Here is a 21615-nt window from a genome sequence, read left to right on the forward strand (position 1 = left end):
GATTCCGAGATATAAAAAAAATACATCGCAAAATTGCTGTTGAGGAAATATTAAAGTCACCAAGGTTCTTATATTTCTTTCATAAAAACTTCCTTGTAAAGACATTTTTTGTGCTCACTGATGAACTGTAAAGATAGTGAAAACACTACTTTGTATAATAGAGAGCAGGAAGTTTTCTGATATTGAATAGTGTGAGTGTTTTTTTCTCGCAAAAAAATTTAATCGATAGTAAAGTTTCCGGAATAAACACTGGACTTTGGATTAATCTAACGTTTAATGTTAATTACAGCATTCCCTTTTCAGATATTATTGTTTAGCCTCTTAGTCGCGGAAGGGTTCAATTGGAGGGAGATGAGTCAAGCACTGTTTTGTTTAAGTGCCATACCTTATATTAGGAGCAAGTTAAAACGCATTTACCAATTATCGTGTTGCACGAATTTAAAAACGGCAGATGATCGACTAATCGCAGATTGTGGGGTTTTTTTGTTTTGTTTTTTTTTAATAAATAACAGAAACCGTTATGGCATCTTTATCTGTTGTTCGCTATGTGTAAATTAATGAAATAAAAAGAATCTGAGAAAGAAAAAATACATCGCAAAATTGCTGTTGAGGAGAGATAAAAGTCACCAAGGTTCTTATATTTCTTTCATAAAAACTTCCTTGTAAAGACCTTTTTAGTGCTTGCTTACTGATGAACTATGTAGATAGTGAAATCACAACTTTGCACAATAGAGAGCAGGACATTTTCTGATATAGACTTGTGTGAAGTATTTTTTCTCGGAAAAAAGTATAATCGATAGTAAAGTTTCCGGAATAAAAACTGGCATTTGGATTAATCTAATAGTGTGAGTGTTTTTTTCTCGCAAGAAAAGTTTAATCGATAGTAAAGTTTCCGGAATAAACACTGAACTTTGGATTAATCTAACGTTTAATGATAATTACAGCATTCCCTTTCAGATATTATTATTTAGCCTATTAATCGCGGAATGGTTCAATTGGAGGGAGATAAGTCAAGTACTGTTTTGTTTTAAGTGCAGTAGCTTATATTAATAGCAAGTTAAAACGAATTAACCAATTATCTTGTCGCATCTTAATGGGTTCTTTAGTGCATCATCCAATCGGCAACAAATCCATGACCCTCAGCTTTGAAGTTGTGATTTATGCCTCTACTATTCTTTGGCACCCGTTAATAAAAGATATAAATATTTCTGTTAGAAGTCAAATTAAAAAAAAAAATGATTTAAAGTGATAAAATGATAATGATCGCTGGGTTCATCCATTTTTAGTATATAAAAATTGCCCCCGGAAGTAAGTAGAAATAAACTAAAATTAATCTTGTACACGTTTTTAAAATTCTAACTTACATGTAACTTATAGTCCATCCTCTTCGGCACACTTATGAGCTTATTTCAAGCTTAAGTGAACGATAGGTATAAATACAAATTTTATGAATGAAACGCTAGTATGCCAAAAAAAAGTTTTCTAGATTATTAAGGTCTTCCGTTTCCAACGGAAGACCTTACTATTATTCTGAAAAATTTTCAAATTTCTTATTATTTTTTTTTTTCTTCTAGACGCCAACTTTGATCCTTAATATCTCGCTCGTTTGTTCACCGATTGTTTTGAAATTTTCAGGACTGATAACATGCCGCGTGATGTTGTCGTTGCATATTTTAGTTGAGGAAAATCCCCATCCGGTTTTGAGTTATTCCCCTTTTAGTAAAATTTAACGACTTCTTTTGTCCAGGGGGGTTTAGCTATAACGATGACTGGCAGAGTCTCAAAGATGGGCTGGTTTGGAAGCTAATACATTGAATTTGTGCGAGATATATTTTATTTATTATTTAAATGCAAATAAAAGGGGTGGTATAGATGTTGAAACAAAGGTAAGATAAAAATTCAAAAAAATTCGCGTATTCTCCGTGTTAGTTTTCTACCTGATAAAAATTTGTTATAACATGTATTTTAAAAGATCTTGGTCTTACCAAGACCTTTCATTCGGTATACAGAAAAAGGGGCTGGCCCCTATAATTAGGGAGTTAGATGCGTCAAAAGTTTCTTGTCAATAACTTGTAAAGGAATAAAAATTTCTAATGCATTATTGAAGCAAAGTTGTAAAGAAATTAATTTTAAATCCTTCCGTGGTATTCAATTTAATGTTTTCGTAATTTATAGCCAGTATTTGCAGAAACAATTGTTGTCAGTTCGGTCCATTTTTGTGGGGGTGCGCACGTTTAGGAGGTTATGAAAGGGCTTTTTGTAATGCACTAACTGATACATGCAGCGCGCAAAAATAATTCTACATAAAATTCCCAAATGTTTTTATTCATATGTACATATTCATTTCATAAAGATGAACGTCTTTGACCTTATTTTTGTTGTTTGTTTCATAACTGTGCCCCTTTCTATATTTAGATGCATTACGAAACTCAGGTAACCGATCGATAGAAGAGTCGCTAGCTGTATTCAGGCCGTCGCCTTGACGACAGTGCATATGCTTGTAGAGCTGAGTGGACGTACACATGTTTAACGCCCCACTGTGTTACTGTAACAGAGACATTTTGAATTGTTTCAGTACCGGGAGATGTGTTAATAAAATGGTTCGAATGCATGGTAATTAAACTCAACTTTTCTACAGTACGTAAACACGGCCGTCATATAAAGCACAATGTGTATTACTGACATGACAAATGTACGCCGGCAATTTAAACGAACGCGGGATTGCTCCCGATAGAACATTTCTTTTAAAGCAAAACGAAATACTGATTTCCGATGGATATAATATTATCATCGTGGAGATGATATTAAAATGTGAACTTAATATTCGTATACGATAATATTTGAATCCAAAGCCGCTATTTTTAAGTAACGGTTATTAGGGATATTAATTATGACTTGCCCCGCGTTTCACGTTTTTTACTTGCAATGCATCTACAAACGAAAATACCAAACAACCTTCGGCAGCAATTTATAAATTATTTATTACATACTAGTACACAATATTAAAGAGATAATTAAATAAATTGTGCTTTATAATTGTACTCGCTATCTTCCGTGGAAATAATGGCATGGAAAAAATGTTGTTCAATGTTCATCAAAAACGATGTAGCCTTAGCAATCGAAAATAATTAACAAACTGTATATTGATAGATTGACACATTAACAAACATTCAGACCCGCAATGTATTTTTTGCAAATTCTATAAAATGTAGACTCAATAAGTGAATTTTTCCGTTTGGGGTATTTTGAATCACATGTGTACGCTATGTGTACATGTACATATAGATTAATAGCCATATAGATAAACACTTTCAGTGTTGAATTTTTAAAAGATATTTTGTACATGCAAAGCAATGCAATGCAAGGGCTATTAAATTCGAACAATGTACATACGGTAGGGATCGAACTCAGATACTGGTTCTGCTTGTTCTACAAACAGCGAATGAAATGCGAAGTATTAGGGTGTTATTTTTTAAACAAATAAGTATTGCTCTCTTAAAACCTTGCATTACTAAACAAAGTATTTCATCGGAAGCATTATTAGTTACCTTAGCTGCATATATGTAGCTCTCTGTCTGGAAAAATTGAGTACCATCCGAAATTTTTCATACAAGGGCTATACAGACTTGCAGCTAACATTACCTTAGAATTTGCCGCTGTTCATAAATTCATTAAAAAACGTGCAGATTCAAGTGGTTATATGTTGTTTGATATGGGATTTATGATGTCTATTTATATTATTTTAATTAAGGACAGATGAGACGTTCCTCAATTTTATATAATTTTCCTTGATATTTCATTCCTTATTTATTAACATTTAAACCTGTTAATTCCAAAAAATTTAGAGTACATTACCAGGCTCGTTTTGGAGCTAGAATATTTCGAACTTTCCTTAAAATACCACGCAAAATGCATTTGAATGCTTATAAGTAAAGTCATACTATATATTTTAATTTGAACACTTTATACTCAAACCAAAAAAATCATATTACATGAAAATTTAATTATGAAATAACAAAGTGGAAATCTTAATTCACATTGTGGAGATAGGAAAAAATGGAAGATACATGAAGGTCGCGTCTGACCTTAATATTATACAATCTATAGCTTTCCAAAAAGCTTGCCTGACTACCCAAATTTATTCAATGGAAGCATGCATGTATCAATTAGGCTATCTTATAAGAAATGAAATTTAATTTTCGCTGCGGATCATAAATTATTAAACTGAACGTGCAGAGTTTAGAAGCAATTTCAATCTTTTTCTTCGATCGAGTGCATGTACCTGTATATCACTGGAAATTAAATCATTTCATTAATTTAAATCATTTTAGGAATGTACATGTATCGAATAATCTCAAACAGCCAAATTGAAAATTGAATTTGTTATATATTAGATGCAAAATCAAAGACATTTTGTTATTTCTAACCATATAGGAAAGGATATTCAAACACGTACATGTAGCATCGTTATTTGAAAGTGTGTGTGTGTGTGGGGGGGGGGGGGGGGGGGGGTTAGGTGGGCAGCTTCATCAAATAAAAATCTTGACAAGGAATTTAAAAAATGGGGAAGTTTGAAAATCCTAATCCGTAGGTGGGAGAGGGTATTTACATTTTAACTTCAATTTAATTCAATTAGAATTACTTTATTTTTTGGTTCCATTTATTACATGCTCCGACAAAAGTGAAAGATCCATGATATCTCTATTTATTATATGACCAGTTAAGAAAATAGAGTGGATAAGACCATCTACATCATGTGCTCTGGCCTAACTTGGACTCGCCCACTAATCGGCGAGCCAAAATTATGAATGAGACGTATTATGGCGCGAAGTCTTTCTTTACCATTCACGCAACAACTGAGATCTCAGATAGATCCATCGGCATAGATCCATTGGGAGGGTGTCAACTAATAACTACATATATTATACTTTGGATTGAATGTTTTAGAAGAAATCTATCCAAATAACATACACACTTAATTGACTAGCAATTGTTTGATGTACATTTACATTTGTACACGCGAGTGAAACCCTTTTCCAGATGAATGAAATCGCCCAATTGATCGAAAATCGGGTCACATGTACCCCACTTCGGCGAATTAATCGTACGTAGCCCCTCCAGTAAATATTCCAATTATATGAATTTATATTTGTTTTAATTAATCCAAACTGATGATTCTTTGTTAATGATGATAATCCAACACCAACTATTACTTACATATTGTACTACTTAGACAATGTGTATCATCTTGTTGCGATGACACCTCCCTCTTTTTTTTTTTTGACCTTTCAAATATGGCAATCTATTTTTAAATCAGGATTACACACGTGCAATGTGAAAAGCCCTTTTAATTGAACACTCTTGCTCATTGTTGCTTATTACATCCCATATAACGTTTTCATCAATTATGAATATAAATGTTGACACATTAAAGATGCATCGTCAGGCAATTATTAATTCAAGCTTGTGGGTGCCCCCCCCTCCCCCCCCCCCCCACACTTTTTCTCACAGCAACTAATTTTTCCGGATTAGGATATTGAAGATTTTGGGAAAGTCTTTTTTTTTTTTTTTTTTTTTTTTGCTTGTCAAGATTTTTTGGATGAGTCTGCCCCCCCCCCCCCCCACGTTCAAAAAGGATGCTACGTGCCTGCATAAAGATAACAACATTCAAGGGCCTTCCGTCATTTTCAAGCCATGATAAGCATGATAAAAAGGACTCTCAAAATAAGAAAATAGACGCAAAGTAAACTGCATTCACGGCATATGTTCACATGGTATTCCTATTCCAATTCTATTCCTATTTTGGACTCGTCCACTATAACTACGAAAAAAATAATGAATGAGACATTCTGATTCTGGCGCGGAGTCTTGTAAATGAAATTTCCATTGATCTGAATGGATTTTTCCGTGAGGGTCGGGGTAGGTATAAAAACAAATTTAATCGTTCAAAGTTTTGAATTGTTAACAACGATATATCAGATCGAATGTTTTAGAACGATTTATAAATCCAAAATACAGTCATTTTTAATCGGTTGACACGTAAAACTTTATTGATTAAAAAAACCTGATTCTTTGAGACAAAATAAATTGACATAATCAGTAGGCGGGCATCCTTACACCCTATAAATTGAAGACAAATGAAATCGCGTCCAGCAGAACTCCCTGGCATTTTAGTGTATGTTATTATAAATTTATGATTTTGTTTGTTAATAACAATTCAACATCAATTATTAATTAACAATGTACACTCTAGAACGCTAATACACAATTTTGTTGCGATGACCCCCCCCCCCCCCCCCCCCCCGGCCATTATACCTATTTTTAAATCAGGATTACATACGTGCTTGCATGTGCAGAAGACAATCTGGAACTTAACTGATAACTATATCATCTCTTTGGAAATTAATTTCTCCGTAAGCAAATACGTATAGTAACTGATACATGCAATTGTGAAAACCATAGAGGAATGCATGATCTGCGCATAATAACTAACTGCTTGATACAATATTTCTTTTTTCCAACATGTTTTAAGTCAATAATAATATGAAAATATATGCTTGACTTCATATCGGATATTACTCATTTTCTTTATTCCCCTTTTCAATAAACAAAACAAACCAACAGACCAAATTGATCCAGATGAATATAATTATCAAAAATAAACCTAAAAAACAAACTACACATTCATCCTTCACCCACAATATTGCCTTTTCCATATTTGTCATCGTGGTAGATCCGTGTAACAATCTATTAAGTAGGTGCTTGCACGACATAGAACCCGCCCTTGCTGACCACGTTTTCATTAACACATATAAAGGAAAAAAAAATTTAGATTTTTTCTTGGATTTATTTTGATGTAAATAAAAAAGAGAAGAAATTAGTTCTATAATATATATGCGATGTAAATCTTTTTTCCATGCAATATTTCGTATAAAACAACGAAGAGTAGTATCTTGAAACTTTATTCAAAATTTTATTAGACCTTTAAATTGTAAAATGCTAACATTGAAATTTGTGCCCGATTTCTTTTTTTTTTAAGGTAAAACTTTATTGATTAAAAAAACCTGATTCTTTGAGACAAAATAAATTGACATAATCAGTTTGACATTCTTTAAGTGCAGTTCTGTAGCTCTTAGTCTGAAAAAGAATCGGATGGACGACCTAGGACCCAGATCGTCCATCCAAATTTCTTGAATGTTGCCATTTCTTTCGTACGCGGACACATGTTGGCCGAATACTCACCGAGACTAAATGGTTCGTATTTTAAGTTTTAACTGCGTTTAAAGGTAATATTGGAATTCCGATAATTTTGAAAAAGATTGATTAAATAAAAATGGTTAAAATTACCGTTAAATTACCGGCATCGGTCTTCCCCATGCACGAATCTAGAAGAGTAGGGTGAGGGTTCCAGACCCCACCCCAACCCCCGCAAAATATTTCTTTCCATTACATGTACAATATAAAATTACAAAAATATGCCTCGGACATCCCCAGGCAAACTCAAATAACCGTCAGACACTCAACCCCCACCCCAGGAAAATTTTTCTTATCCGCGCATGCCCCCTCCCCCCCCCCTCAAAAAACAAAATTATTCTTCAGAACCCCCTGTAAAATTTCCAGGATCTCCGCATACATTCTAAAAGATTCATTGGCCCTTGCTTTCGATAAAAAATGCGAGTAAAATGTTTGGTCTTTTTACGTTCATACCGGGCATACCCACTGTGTGATTATAATCGTTGTCCATATTCTGTGTATATTGAGTCAATTATGATGATTAGATAAGTTTCTCAAAATAAAATGCACATGCAAAAAAACGAATCAAACTTCAGACAACTTTTAAAGATCTGTATTTGCTTATATACATGTACTTTGTTTCTTTTACACAGTGTTTATACATCTAATATTGCACCATGGTCAGGTATCAATTTTTGTATTACGTCACAAGTATGACGCAGCTACGACGGAAGACCTAATCGTTGCTTGCAACGAGCTCGTCTCTAGTTTAAGCGATACTTTTGTGGAAAATATTGATGTCCAAATCCGATTACTAAACAAAATTGGCAACGCGTGATTTTTCCCAACTCATAAAGTTTCATCCCAATATCGAAATCGGTGTGGTTTTAATGCGACTTTGATATTTGCTACAGATAACGTTAGTAGGTTAGTTAAACATGCGTACATTTTCCCAGAAATCTGCAGGGGTTTGTTCGTTTGTAAAATCAATGTATATGTATAATATGGAGGCTGAATACCCCAAGCAATTCCGGGACGAAATCAACTGGCTTTTTTTTGTTAATCATCTTGACGCCTGAGGTTTGTATTTGTGTTGATTCGTTTTTAACATACAAAACTGTTGTCATCTACTTCGATTATTTCTGTCTTTGAAAATACACCAACTCTACCCGTGTAAAAAAGAAAAGTGTATATTTTTTTGAGATAATTGGTTTGTATAAAAATGATTCTGTAGTGGCGAAAAAAATAGTACCAAACAGCATTAAGAATTACGTTTTCTCAGGGGGTAAAAAAATTCAACCAAAAGGAACAAAAAAACCCAATAATGTTGTATTAAAAAACACCTTCAGTGTTGTCATTTTTCAAGTTGAAATAAGTAGGTCGATGACCTATTTTACTTGCTATTGGTCTCCGAAGTGTTTCCTCAAATTTCACTTAAATTTGACGCAATGGGCAATCTTTCCATTTAAGCAACATATTAGCAGTAACGGGAACTGTTTTGTATGAGAAAAGTGGTTGAATAGGGTCAACAATTCTATATATAAACACATATTCAAATATGGATAAACAAAGAACTTGATTCAGTTGATGTGATATTACGCCCTCAAATTTACCAAAAAATTAACTGCACTCTTGAAAAATAAATTGTACTGTAGATATACATTTAATATATGTTTTATTTAAATATAGAATAAAAATTTGCCGATATTGCCTCGAAGGTGATTTTTTTACGTGAACTTCTCCGGCGGAATTACAATTTCCGGAAAAAATTGGTAAAATCGGCAGTATAATTCAGCATTTTACTGTGTGCGCATTGATTTACCAAGTTCTTACTTTGGCAAAAAATAAAACTCTATAGGAGCGACTTCCATGCCGAAAATCACGATGGTAAAATTCTGCGCACTATGTTAATTGCTAAAAAAACAAACAAATTCTTGAGGTGTTTCCCTTTCGCTGTGTAAACAGTATGACGTCACCGTAGTGACAAACGCAGACGAATGATCGAGGTGTCCGAGTTTAATTTGGAGAAATCCAAGACTGCCACTTTTGTTTATAGGTAAGTTTAAATCCATAGAATTGTACAGTGTCAAACTGCCATGAAAAAAAGAACTAAACCTGTCCCTCTTCTTCATTTGCATGTAGAGACGACTTGAACACAAAATGCACACAATTAAAATCGTCTCCTGGTACTGTAACACTATGTAAGCGATTTCACTAGTATTTAGTAATCCATCTACATTGTGTAATTAATACACTCATTAAATAGAACATTTTATTCAGTATGTTTACATATACATGCATTTTTAATGGTCAATTTGAAGGTTACAGATGTACATGTATATCGATATGCACTCGTACAGTACTGGTACGCCAGTAGCAGTTTAGGGTAGGCCTATAACAATAATGGACAATTTTCGTCTTCAGTTGTGAATTTGTGGACTTGATCACAGTTTATCAATGGACGTTGGTCATATTTTTTATAATTTGTTCATTATGAGAGGTATATAGCGCATTTCACACATGCACCGTGTGTTTCCCTATAAACAATTGGAGAGTACCTGTTACTACAAATAGATTTACTTGGCGTATTGAATTTAGGTAGCCAACTTTATAAAATACATTTGTGGAACTACTTTTATACGAACTTTGGTATGCGATGAAAAATATACTCATGTTTATGGTCCAATAGATAATTTGTTTTTAAGGTTACAAGTTATTTTACAGCTTTAAAATTATAACTGGATATATTATGTCATATCTGTACGTGTGTATACCGGTACGTAGCTGTTAGAACACTTGATAAAAATTATTTTTTAATAGCTATATGTATTAACGAATGAAAAGACAAAATATTATGAAGTTTGTTTAAATATTGTATTGTCCATGATATCCCATACTGAGTCATGTACATTAATTGTGTGAGCATTTTAACATGTGAATGTATATAATGTTAATGTATGAGACACTTCAAAAAATATATCTAAACTTAAATTTGCTTTAATCTTGGCCCCTGGTAGGTTAGGCGATTAAAGGAAAGTTTGACAATGATAAAAAATAACATAGAAAATGAAAAAAAACCCCTAATAAACTGTTTATTTGGTTCATTATATTTATGAATTATAAAGGGCAATATTGGGTATTGTAGATTCAAGTTTATTCATTACATGACCATGGCCTAAGAAAGATATGACTGCCACAAAAACTAGAGTACAATAGTTTCACCTAGGCATGGGAAAAGAACTCTTTAAGGTAGGATATTATTAATATAATTATTTTTTGTAAAAAAAAAAATCTAAAGGGTAATTAGGCCATTATTGAAGAAAAAATATATAAGAATATAAGAAGAAAAAGTATCAAATATACAGCAAGCCATCTAAATTGCATGACCAACTGAGTTCCTGTGGCCCATTGGTTATATACAATCTTGCCAATATTTATCATTAATCATAATTAATGCATTATATAATTATTAGTACATCTGCTTACATATTTGTCAACAGACGTTGGTACACTTGCTTATTATAGTGGTGCACAAATTAATTTATATACTGCTTATTATATCTAATAGCATATGAGGAAAAGAGAATATCCTTGTGTTTGCTGTAAGAAACGAACACACCAGAGAGATCGACGTACTGTGACAGCTGCACAACGACTAGTTCTCCAGAAGTGGACTGTAGGCGATGTGTCTGAGGATGAGGTGTTGTGTAGTTTGTGTCGAGTGAAGGTACATTCTCATCTTAAGCGGAGGAAAAATGAACAACAAAACTTGGAGCATGAGTTAAGAGACACAGCTCCCTTCTCTCCTCCAGAGAGGAAGCAAATTAATGCTAGGAATGCTGCCATTCACAGTCCTCCATCAGTAACCCTGACAGTGCCCTCCACATCTTCCAGTCATTACAGCTGATTCATTTGCAGAAAACCTGGGCCAAAGTTGGTTGTGGTGTCATCAAATGAACGTCACTGTTTTTTTACAACAAGGAGTATTGATTCCGCCAGGTTCAAGATGCTGCACACGTCATCTCCCCAATGGAAGATTCACTGAAGAGGCACTAGAAAAAATTTATTCATTTTCAGAAACATCTACACTTAACAGGACATCTATTGTTGATATGCTTATGTATCTAAGGGAGATTGCTCTGCTAAATGGAGGGAAAAGAATAGACTTTGATGATCCAAATGCATTGAGTGACCAAGAGTATGTCAACCTCACTGGAATAAATAAAGTCTCCTTTGATGATCTGCTATCAGCTGTAGATGGAAAGGTAAAGAACACATCCACTCGCAGTGTTAGAACCAGCCTTAGAATTTTTCTTCTTAAGATGAGATGTGGTCTGTCCAATGAAATGCTGTCAACACTATTAAATGTTTCAAAGTCAAGCATTCGTCGCGCCATCTCGGTAGTGAGGAGAACACTGATGGAGACATTTGTACCAAACAATGTTGGGTTTCAGCACATCTCCAGAGAGGATGTTATAAATAAGCATACCAGGCCATTAGCAGAGTCTCTTTTTGGTGGTACTGGCACCCAAACCATTCTTGTTTTAGACGGCACATACATTTATCTACAAAAAAGTATGAACTTTGCCTTTCAAAGGAAATCATATAGCATGTATAAGGGTCGTCCATTGGTGAAGCCAATGATTGTTGTAACAACTAGTGGCTATTACCTCTCTGTTCTTGGACCATATGTAGCGAAGAACAATGATGCTGCAATCTTGAGCCACATCATGAAGACTAACAAAGAAGATGTGTTGAAGTGGATCGAAGAGAGAGATGTGTTTATTGTAGACAGAGGCTTTCGGGATTCCTTGACATTACTTGAAGACCTTGGATTAGTATCTGCCATGCCTGCATTTATTAAGAAAGGTGAAAAGCAAATGTCAACAGCAGATGCAAATACAAGCCGTTTAGTGACCAAGGTAAGGTATGCTATATACAGCATTATTCTAATTTAATAAGAAAGAATCAGGAGAGAGAGAGAGAGAGAGAGAGAGAGAGAGAGAGAGAGTTGCTATATATTAGTATATTCACATAGAGTTGATCTCTTTTATTATTTATGTTACAGATACGCTGGGTGGTAGAATCTGCTAATGCGAGGATAAAGAGGTGGAAATTTTTTGACCGTGTCCTTCCTTCGTCCCAGGTGCCATTCATTAGTGACTTCATCAAGATTGTGTGTGGAATATCAAACAAGTACTTTCCACCTTTGTCAACTGGTATGTATATATGCCTTGAAAATGATAGGCATGAATAATGGAACTTCTTTATGTTTAAGTCACTTAATTAAGTCACTACAAGTATAATATTGTTAAGTGTACATGATGCTAGTGAAAAAATGTGAGTGTAATACAGTATTTTGTTTATCCCTGATCATCCGATTTTACTTGGTTTTGGGTATAAACATATATCACCTATCAGTTTATTTTGTTTCATCTTTAATTGTGTGTATCAATTGTAGAGTATGCTATATTCAGTGTCTGTTAGTACCCACGATGTTAGATCCTTGGGTCTCTTAGTTTTTTGTTACATGTACATGTATATTACATTTCATGAATTATCTTTAGGTTGCACTGAGGAATACTCTCTTGTAGCAGCTAAGATGCAGTACCTGTCCAGACAAATCAATCAACTAAAAGAGGAAGTAGAAGAAAGGAAACTGGATACCCGCTCAGCGATCTGGAAACACCCTGACGATCTTCAGGATTTTCCTCGTCTTGATGAAGATCAACTTCGAAAGTTGACCTGTGGCACATATCAAGTGAAGCTTGCTAGTAGTTACGCAGAGGAACACTTTGGGAGTGGATGTGATATCATGGTTCATAAAGAAGACCCGTCCTTGATAAGAGTCAGGATTAGGAGCCGGCATATTTCCTCAAAGTCTTACCTTCTTTGGATACGATATGATGAGGGAAGCGTGATTGGATGGTATTGTAGATGTCGTGCTGGGGCAAGAGTAGTGGGTATGTGTGCCCACATTACCGCAGTTTTATGGTATATTGGTTTAGGACGTGACATGGAGTCCTTAAGATCTGTAAGGGACTGTAGCAAGTTCATTGATGATGCAGCTGTTATTCCAGATGCAATTGATGAGTCAGAATCAGAGGATGATTCCTCAGAGTGCTTGAATGAACAATAGACTGCCTGTTCTTCATAGATATAAATGTGTACCATTCATGTATATACATGCTACCTGCATTGCCAATTGCCTCAATTTTTATTATGATCTATTCAGTTATTGTTATGATATTCTGCAGTCTATTTTGTTTAAGTAGACTGAATTAATATTAACATTAATTCATTTAGGGAAGCGGATTTACATGAACACTTTTGTGTGAGTTTAATGTTGGATGCATGCAGAAATAATCTGCCCCAGATGTAAACAACAGTTTTTTGTCAAGTAAATTAGCTAGTGTGGTTTTATGTCAAAGGCGGAAATTGGCCAACCATATGTATAGATATGCTATAAGTTTAATCAATGTCAATTTTTTTGTGTAATTCATGTACTCAAAATATCTGATGCAGTTACCCAGTACATGCATTTAAATTGGAATTGCACTAATTATGGTATTACTCTTGAAAGTAAACTGTTAAATTACCAAATTAATTTTGTTAACATTCTGACAGTTTGTTATTGTCATTTTTCATAGAGGTATGATTTTTTTTTCAATTAATGTTGTGTGTGTTACAGAGAAAAAAATTGTAGTAGTATAAACTTTCTTTGTAGTTTTTCTTTAAACACGCACATTTCAACTAAATAATTTATTTGTACAGTGATAATTTTCTTGATACACTGTATCTTGTTTAATCCTCAGTTTTATGCATAAAATAATTATTTCATCCCCCAAGGTTGTTTCCTCATAGTAGTTTTGCTAGACAGTGAAGAAATCGAATAATATGAATTTATTTAGACTTTTTAAAATTCAACAAGACAGCTTTTTTGTAAGCATGTTAATTAAATTATTTTACAATTGGTTAGAAATTACAAATGATTTGATCATCTTTATTGAATATGTTTTTGGGGAGATGAAGCATGTTTAATTTATCTTTGCTATCACCATGATCACACATTTTGTAGTGATATGTGCCAGTTTACTCAGAATTGTACCTTAAAAGGTACATTGGATATGTTACATGCGCTGAGAAAATTAAACACTTCATAGGGCCTAGCCTTTCATTTTCATTCCGCACTTTGTTGGAAATATTTAAAGGATAATCACTTTTAGATTTCATGGATTATTTTGTTATATTACATTGTTGACTTCAGAGCAACATATACATGTAGATCGACTGTTTGTCCATTTGTCTATCAAACCTCATATCTTGACCAGAGGTACGAATTTCATATTTATTTGGCTCATGTACCGCATTGAAAAAAAGACTGTACATGTATACAGTATAATATAAATTAAACTTTAAAATGCGTTTTGGCATAGGTACTGGTTTTTCTTTTGTCCATCTGATCTTGATTTGGGCTTATTTGAAATAAAAGTACTTAAAATCATTGATATATATCAAGAATTTTGTGAAGTTTGACTTGCATGTGTAACTAGTATTTTAGTAAGAATGTCTCTCAAATGTTTTAATGACTTGAACCAAACATGCGCCATAAGTTCCAAAGCTTTCTGTTGGCAGTTGAACATCCATCAACCACAAGAAAACTTCTGTTATTCTCGACGGAAAAAACCCCAAAAGAAGTTCTTTGATTAAATAAAAATGTCATTTGTGCTTTAACAAAGATTCCATTTATAGCTGTATTTTTCTAAAAACAGAATCAATATAATATGGAATAATGTTTTTTGATTGTGAGTCTTGAAAATTGTAAAATCTAACTTGTTTAAATATTAATAAAAATAATCCTAACAAACTGTTGTTGACTTGATAGAAAAGATTTGATGGAGGTCTGTGTTATTTTGATTCTTATGTTAGTTCTGAATACGTATCCCGACTTTTTGGCTGATAAATCTTTAAAATTTAAATTGTTGAAATAAAAAAAATAAACTGTGAACTGTTAATTTGGAAACAAAATGAATCTATTTCAAATTAAGTATGGATTAATATAACATTCCACCTTCTTAAATTGCCCAGGTCTTAAAGATATGTGACGTCATGACGTTGCAAATATGCGACGTAACGATAGCGTAACCATGCTATATTCAACAACCTTGTGTGGGGTGAATAAATGTCTGACTAAATTTATTTTGATAAATTCTTATTCTATACGTTCTTGAGTCGAAATTGTAAAAAAATTAGCTAATTTGAAAGAGGGCCAATTTTTAAGGGAAGTGAACAAGGTCCTTTTTAAGAAAGTCAAATCCAAATTTCCTTTGTTGAAATTGCATAATTTTTCATCCAACGATTTAAACATATCTTCTAGTAGAAACCATAATGAATTGTAGGCTAATAAGGCTTTTTGGTTATATTATATATGGGGTCAATAATAATTGAGAAATTTCCATTTAAAAAAGTACATTTTTTGTCATCTACTTAGATTTGCTTACCCTTTATATATGAATTAAAACTGATTATTATGTATCTTTAATCAGGTTTTTGCAGCAGTTTTTTCAAATATATAAAAATTAGACATGTGCAGCCTTTGAAAGGATGACATTACCAAACATTCATAGCTTTCAACATAAAAAATAAAATAAAAATTATTGGAATTTCCTCTGTCATAACTCAATTTCTAAGTAGAACAATATGCCACAAGATTTTGATTTGTATTTTAGCTTTCAAAATATTTTGAAATGATGATATTTATAATATTTTGGCAATGGAATTATACACGATCTGGTATATAATAAAAACAGTTTATATATTATTAATGATAATTCAGTATCTTCTTAGTAAAAATATTATCATAACATGTACACTTACATAGAATAAGAATAAGAAAAGGTCCATTTATAAATGAAAACTGACAAGAAGCTGAAGCTTATCTGTTGATAAAATTGTGAAAATTTTACATGAAAATGGGTAATAACTAAAAGTATTCAATATCGAAAGTCCAAAGATAAAATACAAAACCGGAGCTGAGTCAACACAGACCTCAACGAAAGTACATCTTATAAATATCACCAGTGAAATGACTTCCATTTCACTTTTAGCATGGAGGACGTGCACTCAGGGATCAAGAAAAACGATAGCATATAAACCATAAAGAAGAACTCGCTTTGATTGAAGCCCTTAAAACCTTCAAAGCCTACCTTACCAGTGCTGAGTTCACAGTCTTCACTGACAACATCACAGTTCGTTGGTTGGATACCAATAAAGATGCATTAGGCAGACTAGAACGCTGGGCTCTATTCCTTCAGCAGTACAAATTTAAGATACAGCATCGCCCAGGAACTAAGAACCAGAATGCTGACTGTCTGTCCCGTCGTGAATATCCGCCTTCAGACCAACCATGTTCTCCATCAGATGATGACTTGCCAGCCATTGGATCAATTGAAGCTTCCACGAAAGAGTTTATTGCCATAACCTTTGAATATCCAGAAGACAATCAACCAAGGAAACCTGAAATTCTTGCCTTAAATACAGCCGACCAACATGATGATCATATTTCAGACAATCCAACCCTCCAGCATCTGCAAGAAAAATGTTTAGACTTTCAGGCAATTATCGATTACAAAAGAACAGAAAATTTGCCGCAAAACGTTAAGCAAGCTACTGCAATAGTTGCAAAATCCTTCCACTATGAAATTATTAATAGACTTCTTTTCCACTTTTACAAGGAACGTGCTAGGAACAAATCTCCTGATCAATGTCCTATTAGACAACTTTGCATTCCTGCACCCCTCCGGAATAATATTCTTCTCTCATATCATGACTGTATAGCTGGTGGCGGACACCAAGGACATGAACGCACATATGCTGCTATCCGCGCCAAATACTACTGGCCAAATATGTATTCAGACATTGAACAATACATCAAAACTTGCGAAACGTGTCAACAGCCCAAGGACTCTAAACATCAGAAGCCAATCCCTTTGAGACCACTCCCTATTGAGGACGTTTTCAGCAGATGGCATATGGACTTCCTGGTATTACCCATTACACCAAACAAAGACAGGTACCTTCTCTTGGTTGTTGACAGCTTTTCAATTTGGTGCGAGGCCTTTCCCTTGAAATCTATGGAAGCCACTGAGGTTGTCAGAGTATTCTTCGCTGAGATATTTGCGAGATATAGAGCACCAAGGACACTTATTTCAGACCGGCGACAAAATTGCATGTCGAAACTAGTCCAAGCCCTCTGTGTACGTTTTGAAGTAACAAGACACTATTCAAGTGCTTACCACCCACAAACAAATGCTGCTAGTGAAAGGATGAACTCCTTTATCAGCCAAACATTAAGATCATACTGTAAATAACAAGGACCAATCCGAGTGGGGGAAGTTTATTCCGGCTGTTCTCATGGCATACAGATCTACACCTGCCACACAATCAACAATGTGTTCACCATTTCACTTGTTGTTTGGACAGAAGATGCGCCTTCCTGTTGATGTTGCTCTGACACCAAAATCATCCATGGGACATGAACCAAAGTTACATCTGATGCGTGTTCTGGAACAACTTAAAATATGCAGAGAAGTTGCTGCTGAAAACATTTGAGAACATCAACAGAAGTACATTCAGCAGCATGATAAGCGTGCACAAGAACCATACTTCATGTTGGCTCCACATTTCATTTTTGATAACTTTTAGCATATATTTTCATAGTCTACATTATTTTACTTTATTCTTATCTTATATGTTCCCATACTTAGCAATTCCTTATTGACATCTAAAGCATTCCTTACTATATATTTCTAAAGGTTTTCCAAGCTGTTGTTTACTTCTTAATCCCCTAAAATATTTAGTAATTTCACTGTAAGTGTTAATCTCTATTGTCAGTGACAATGCTCATGGCACTGGGCACTCAGGTGTTAGTTAGGGTAAACAAAAACACTTTGACTTCTTCACATCAAAGGGATAACACTGATAACTTAATTTTTTGATTAGCCCTAAGTGACAACTTTACCTTAGGCAATTCATAGAGAGAGAGAGAGAGAGAGAGAGAGAGAGAGAGAGAGAGAGAGAGAGAGAGAGAGTTAGCTTTGATACTTCGGACTGAAAGGATGTAGGGCGAATCGAGGGAATCATAAGTGTTAGGAGACAAATTTCAAATTCATCTGTTTAGGCCCCTTCCTCTAAATTACAGTTAGGAACAAGACTTGCTCATTAATGTTGTTACCTGCGTGTGTAGATTAGATTATTTAACATTCAATCTTTAAGAAGCATTTGTCATATCCTGCCATTTGGACTTTGTGTATTCTTAATTTACTTATTCCCCTTGAGCTTAATTCCCCAAATGAACGTGCACCATCGCCTAGTTATGTACCAGACATCTGGGCGTGGTCACAGAGTATGGCTCTACTGCAGCCATGTTCCTAAAGGAAAATCTCCCAAAATTTTACAAAAATAGGTTGGTCAATATTCAGTATTTTACCAGGGACCAAACCATACTTTTAAACTCCGAAAAGATTCAGACCACAACATTCTGAAGAGTCTCGTACATGCCAAAAGACTAAAAACTTACCATAGTCTTGATGAGAGACCTCACTGTTTCTTACCGGAGTATCAAGATGTTGTACTCAATCCTGAAGAATTGGACAACTAAAATACTGAGGAAATTCCTCCCCCAAATGCTGACCAGCATCAAGCTAATGCTGATTTGCCTTCAGCTGATGATGAAAATCAGGTTCTCCATGAAGATGATGCTGAAGAGGATAATGGTAATAATGATGATGACCAAAGCATCAGAAATGCAGGTCATGATTCCCAACATCAAAATCATATACCTGAACCATCATCTTCTAAACCAAAGAATCAAACCAAAACTCAAAACAAACAAAACAGAAATTCAAAATGCGAAAAACCAAACAAAAAACAATCAAAACCATTATCTACGGACCAAATAGACAAAATCCTTGAATATAGCCTATACCAAGGGAAGCCAATTTACAAGATCAAATTCAAAGGTGCAGCTCAAACTTCTTGGCAAGACGGAAACCAAATCACAAAAACATTAAAGGACACCTTCCATTCCCTCTATAATGCCAAGGGAAAGAAAAGGAAGCGACCCAACAAAAAACATTTTAACAAACAGCAATCTGTTCCAGCCCTTCCACTCCCGCCTAAGAGTCAACAAGAGATCTACCATGCTTCCACTGACCGCAGAGGCACACATATCGTGTTTTATCTCGAAATTCATGATGGATCTACTACATACGCAAAGTACGCTTATGGGGTTCCAAGCCATTTGTTTAAGCCTTTCTTCAAAAAACTTGAACAAGAAATCAGTGACTGTAAATCAGGGAAAGAATGCGAGGTCATAAACAGGAACAGCTCCCAATACTTTCCTGTATCCAGAGTCTTCTTCCTTAAACACAGAGCAACACTTTTCATGCATCATCTTACTCCTTCAAAAGCCAGGGTCTTTAAAAAAATAGTCACTCTTCTTAGCATTCAAAACAAACTCTATGATCATGTCAAACTCTTCCATACAAATGCAAACCTCTAAATTTCTAAAATAAAAAAAAAAATTAAAATCACTCTATTATATTTTCCCAATTAGGTCAACTTATGTTTATTCTGTGTCTTGTACATAGTGCTAGGTAGTGTGACTGCGCAGCGCACTATCATCAAATTCCAAGGACACAGGACATATATACACAACTCAAATTTATATTTTTACAATATTTTAAAATAATTCTCCCTTCTGTTCTTCTTTAAAGATTCTGAATTTTGTTTAATTTACTGAATAGCATTAGAACGCCTGTAAGTTATGAAACAGCGGAAACTCTTGTAGTTTTTAAACTGATGGGGAACGGCGTAATGCTCTATCTCAGTATCAAGTAAACTTCCTTTTTCCATCAGAATAATTTTTCTTTTTACCTTGAAATCATAATTCATTTTTGCCAAAGTTTTGTATTTCAAGTATTATTGCTATTTATTTTATTTTCTATAAGTAATCTATAATAGGTAGTTCCGTTGTGTCACATGTTGAGTTCTTGTGTTTGTGCTTACTGATTGATCATTTATCATGCCTTGCCCTATGCCCAAATTTGCAGATTCCAGGTCAACATAAACCGATGCCATCCTTTCTCCAATGCCATGAACACCTTTGATATAAGCTATAATGGAACTCCTATAGCAAACATGGTATGTTATAGCTCTTTTGATATATAGTTTTTTGTCATGATGGAACTCCCTACTGGTGGGATGTCATGACTTATTGTTTATCATGATCGAACTCCCTCACGGGATGTCATGATCATGAACCAGTTTGCAGTTGTTCCCAGTTACTGGTAGAAATTCTTTGTGGAGACGTCCACTTGCTGCAGTTCCTGTCTGATGACACCAAATCCAATGAACAGTACAAATTACAAAAGAAAACTAAGTTCAAATCGATAAACCAATACAGAACCAATACAAAGACTTTCGTGATTATGTGATACATGACTTATTCATTTCGTCTATTTATTCCATGGACTGATGTGAGATTTATGATACTGTTTTCAGAGAGACATTCTATTTTCATTATGAACAATGTAAAGTGAAATAGCATCTTTTAAATTTGATAGCTCTATTGTTCAGTGTTTACTATTTTTCTTGTGCATTGTACATGCAAGTCTTGATTAAATTTATTTTCCCTCCTTTTTTCCATAACAGGCCCTTGTATTAACACAGGGCGAAAAACCATCTTTAAGCAAGTCCTTAAAGGTGGCTTAAAGGTGACTTAAAGGAGCTTAAAGGCTATACAACCTTTAAGCCGCCTTTAAGTCACCTTTAAGCAAGTGCTTATAGGTCCTTAATGTCCAAACTTCTTTAAGCTACCTTTAAGCCACCTTTAAGCATCTTTAAGTGGCATTTACGCTCTCTTTACACTGCCTTTACACTGTCTTTAAGTGGCCTTTAAGTCAATATTGATCAAGCTGAACAATAAAAACATATATTAAATGCAAAAGCTCTTTTATAGAGATGGGAGGGGGTCATCCGAATGATAATATAATTTCCAAGGAAGGGGGGGGGGGGGGTTCCAGGCGGTTTTAATCGTCGCTCCATTAAACACAGATCGCTATCATCAGCACCGCTCCGATGGACACAGATTACCGTTATAAAATTTTTTATAATTTTTGGGGGGTTTCAAAATTATTGTAGGGATGAGCGCAGTCTCTGTATCTTAATATGTGCATAAAACTAATTAAAGTATGTTTGTTTCCTATTATAAATTAATCGGTGAAAAAAATCTCTCTCTCTCTCTCTCTCTCTCTCTCTCTCTCTCTCTCAGTTCATCTGGCTATTAAACAAAATAAAGATAATGAACCAAAAATGCATGAT

The 21615-nt window shown here is 34.4% G+C and overlaps 1 protein-coding gene across 1 annotated transcript; it reads left to right on the forward strand.

The window, feature by feature from the left end:
- Positions 1-11351: 11351 nt before the first annotated feature.
- On the forward strand, positions 11352-13372 carry LOC128185342 (uncharacterized). Its single transcript, XM_052854961.1, has 3 exons — positions 11352-12155; positions 12302-12452; positions 12801-13372. Exons 1-3 carry the CDS (start codon positions 11352-11354, stop codon positions 13370-13372), a joined length of 1527 nt encoding a protein of 508 aa, XP_052710921.1.
- The last annotated feature ends 8243 nt before the right edge of the window (positions 13373-21615 follow it).

The sequence above is a fragment of the Crassostrea angulata genome, chromosome 5, assembly GCF_025612915.1.
Source record: "Crassostrea angulata isolate pt1a10 chromosome 5, ASM2561291v2, whole genome shotgun sequence".
In the NCBI taxonomy this organism is placed as follows: Eukaryota; Metazoa; Mollusca; class Bivalvia; order Ostreida; family Ostreidae; genus Magallana; species Magallana angulata.

Coding starts and splice junctions, on each gene's coding strand:
- LOC128185342 (XM_052854961.1), top strand. CDS start 11,352: ATGTATCTAAGGGAGATTGCTCTGCTAAATGGAGGGAAAAGAATAGAC. Junction 12,156..12,301: donor CAAGCCGTTTAGTGACCAAG/GTAAGGTATGCT, acceptor TTTATGTTACAG/ATACGCTGGGTGGTAGAATC. Junction 12,453..12,800: donor CTTTCCACCTTTGTCAACTG/GTATGTATATAT, acceptor AATTATCTTTAG/GTTGCACTGAGGAATACTCT.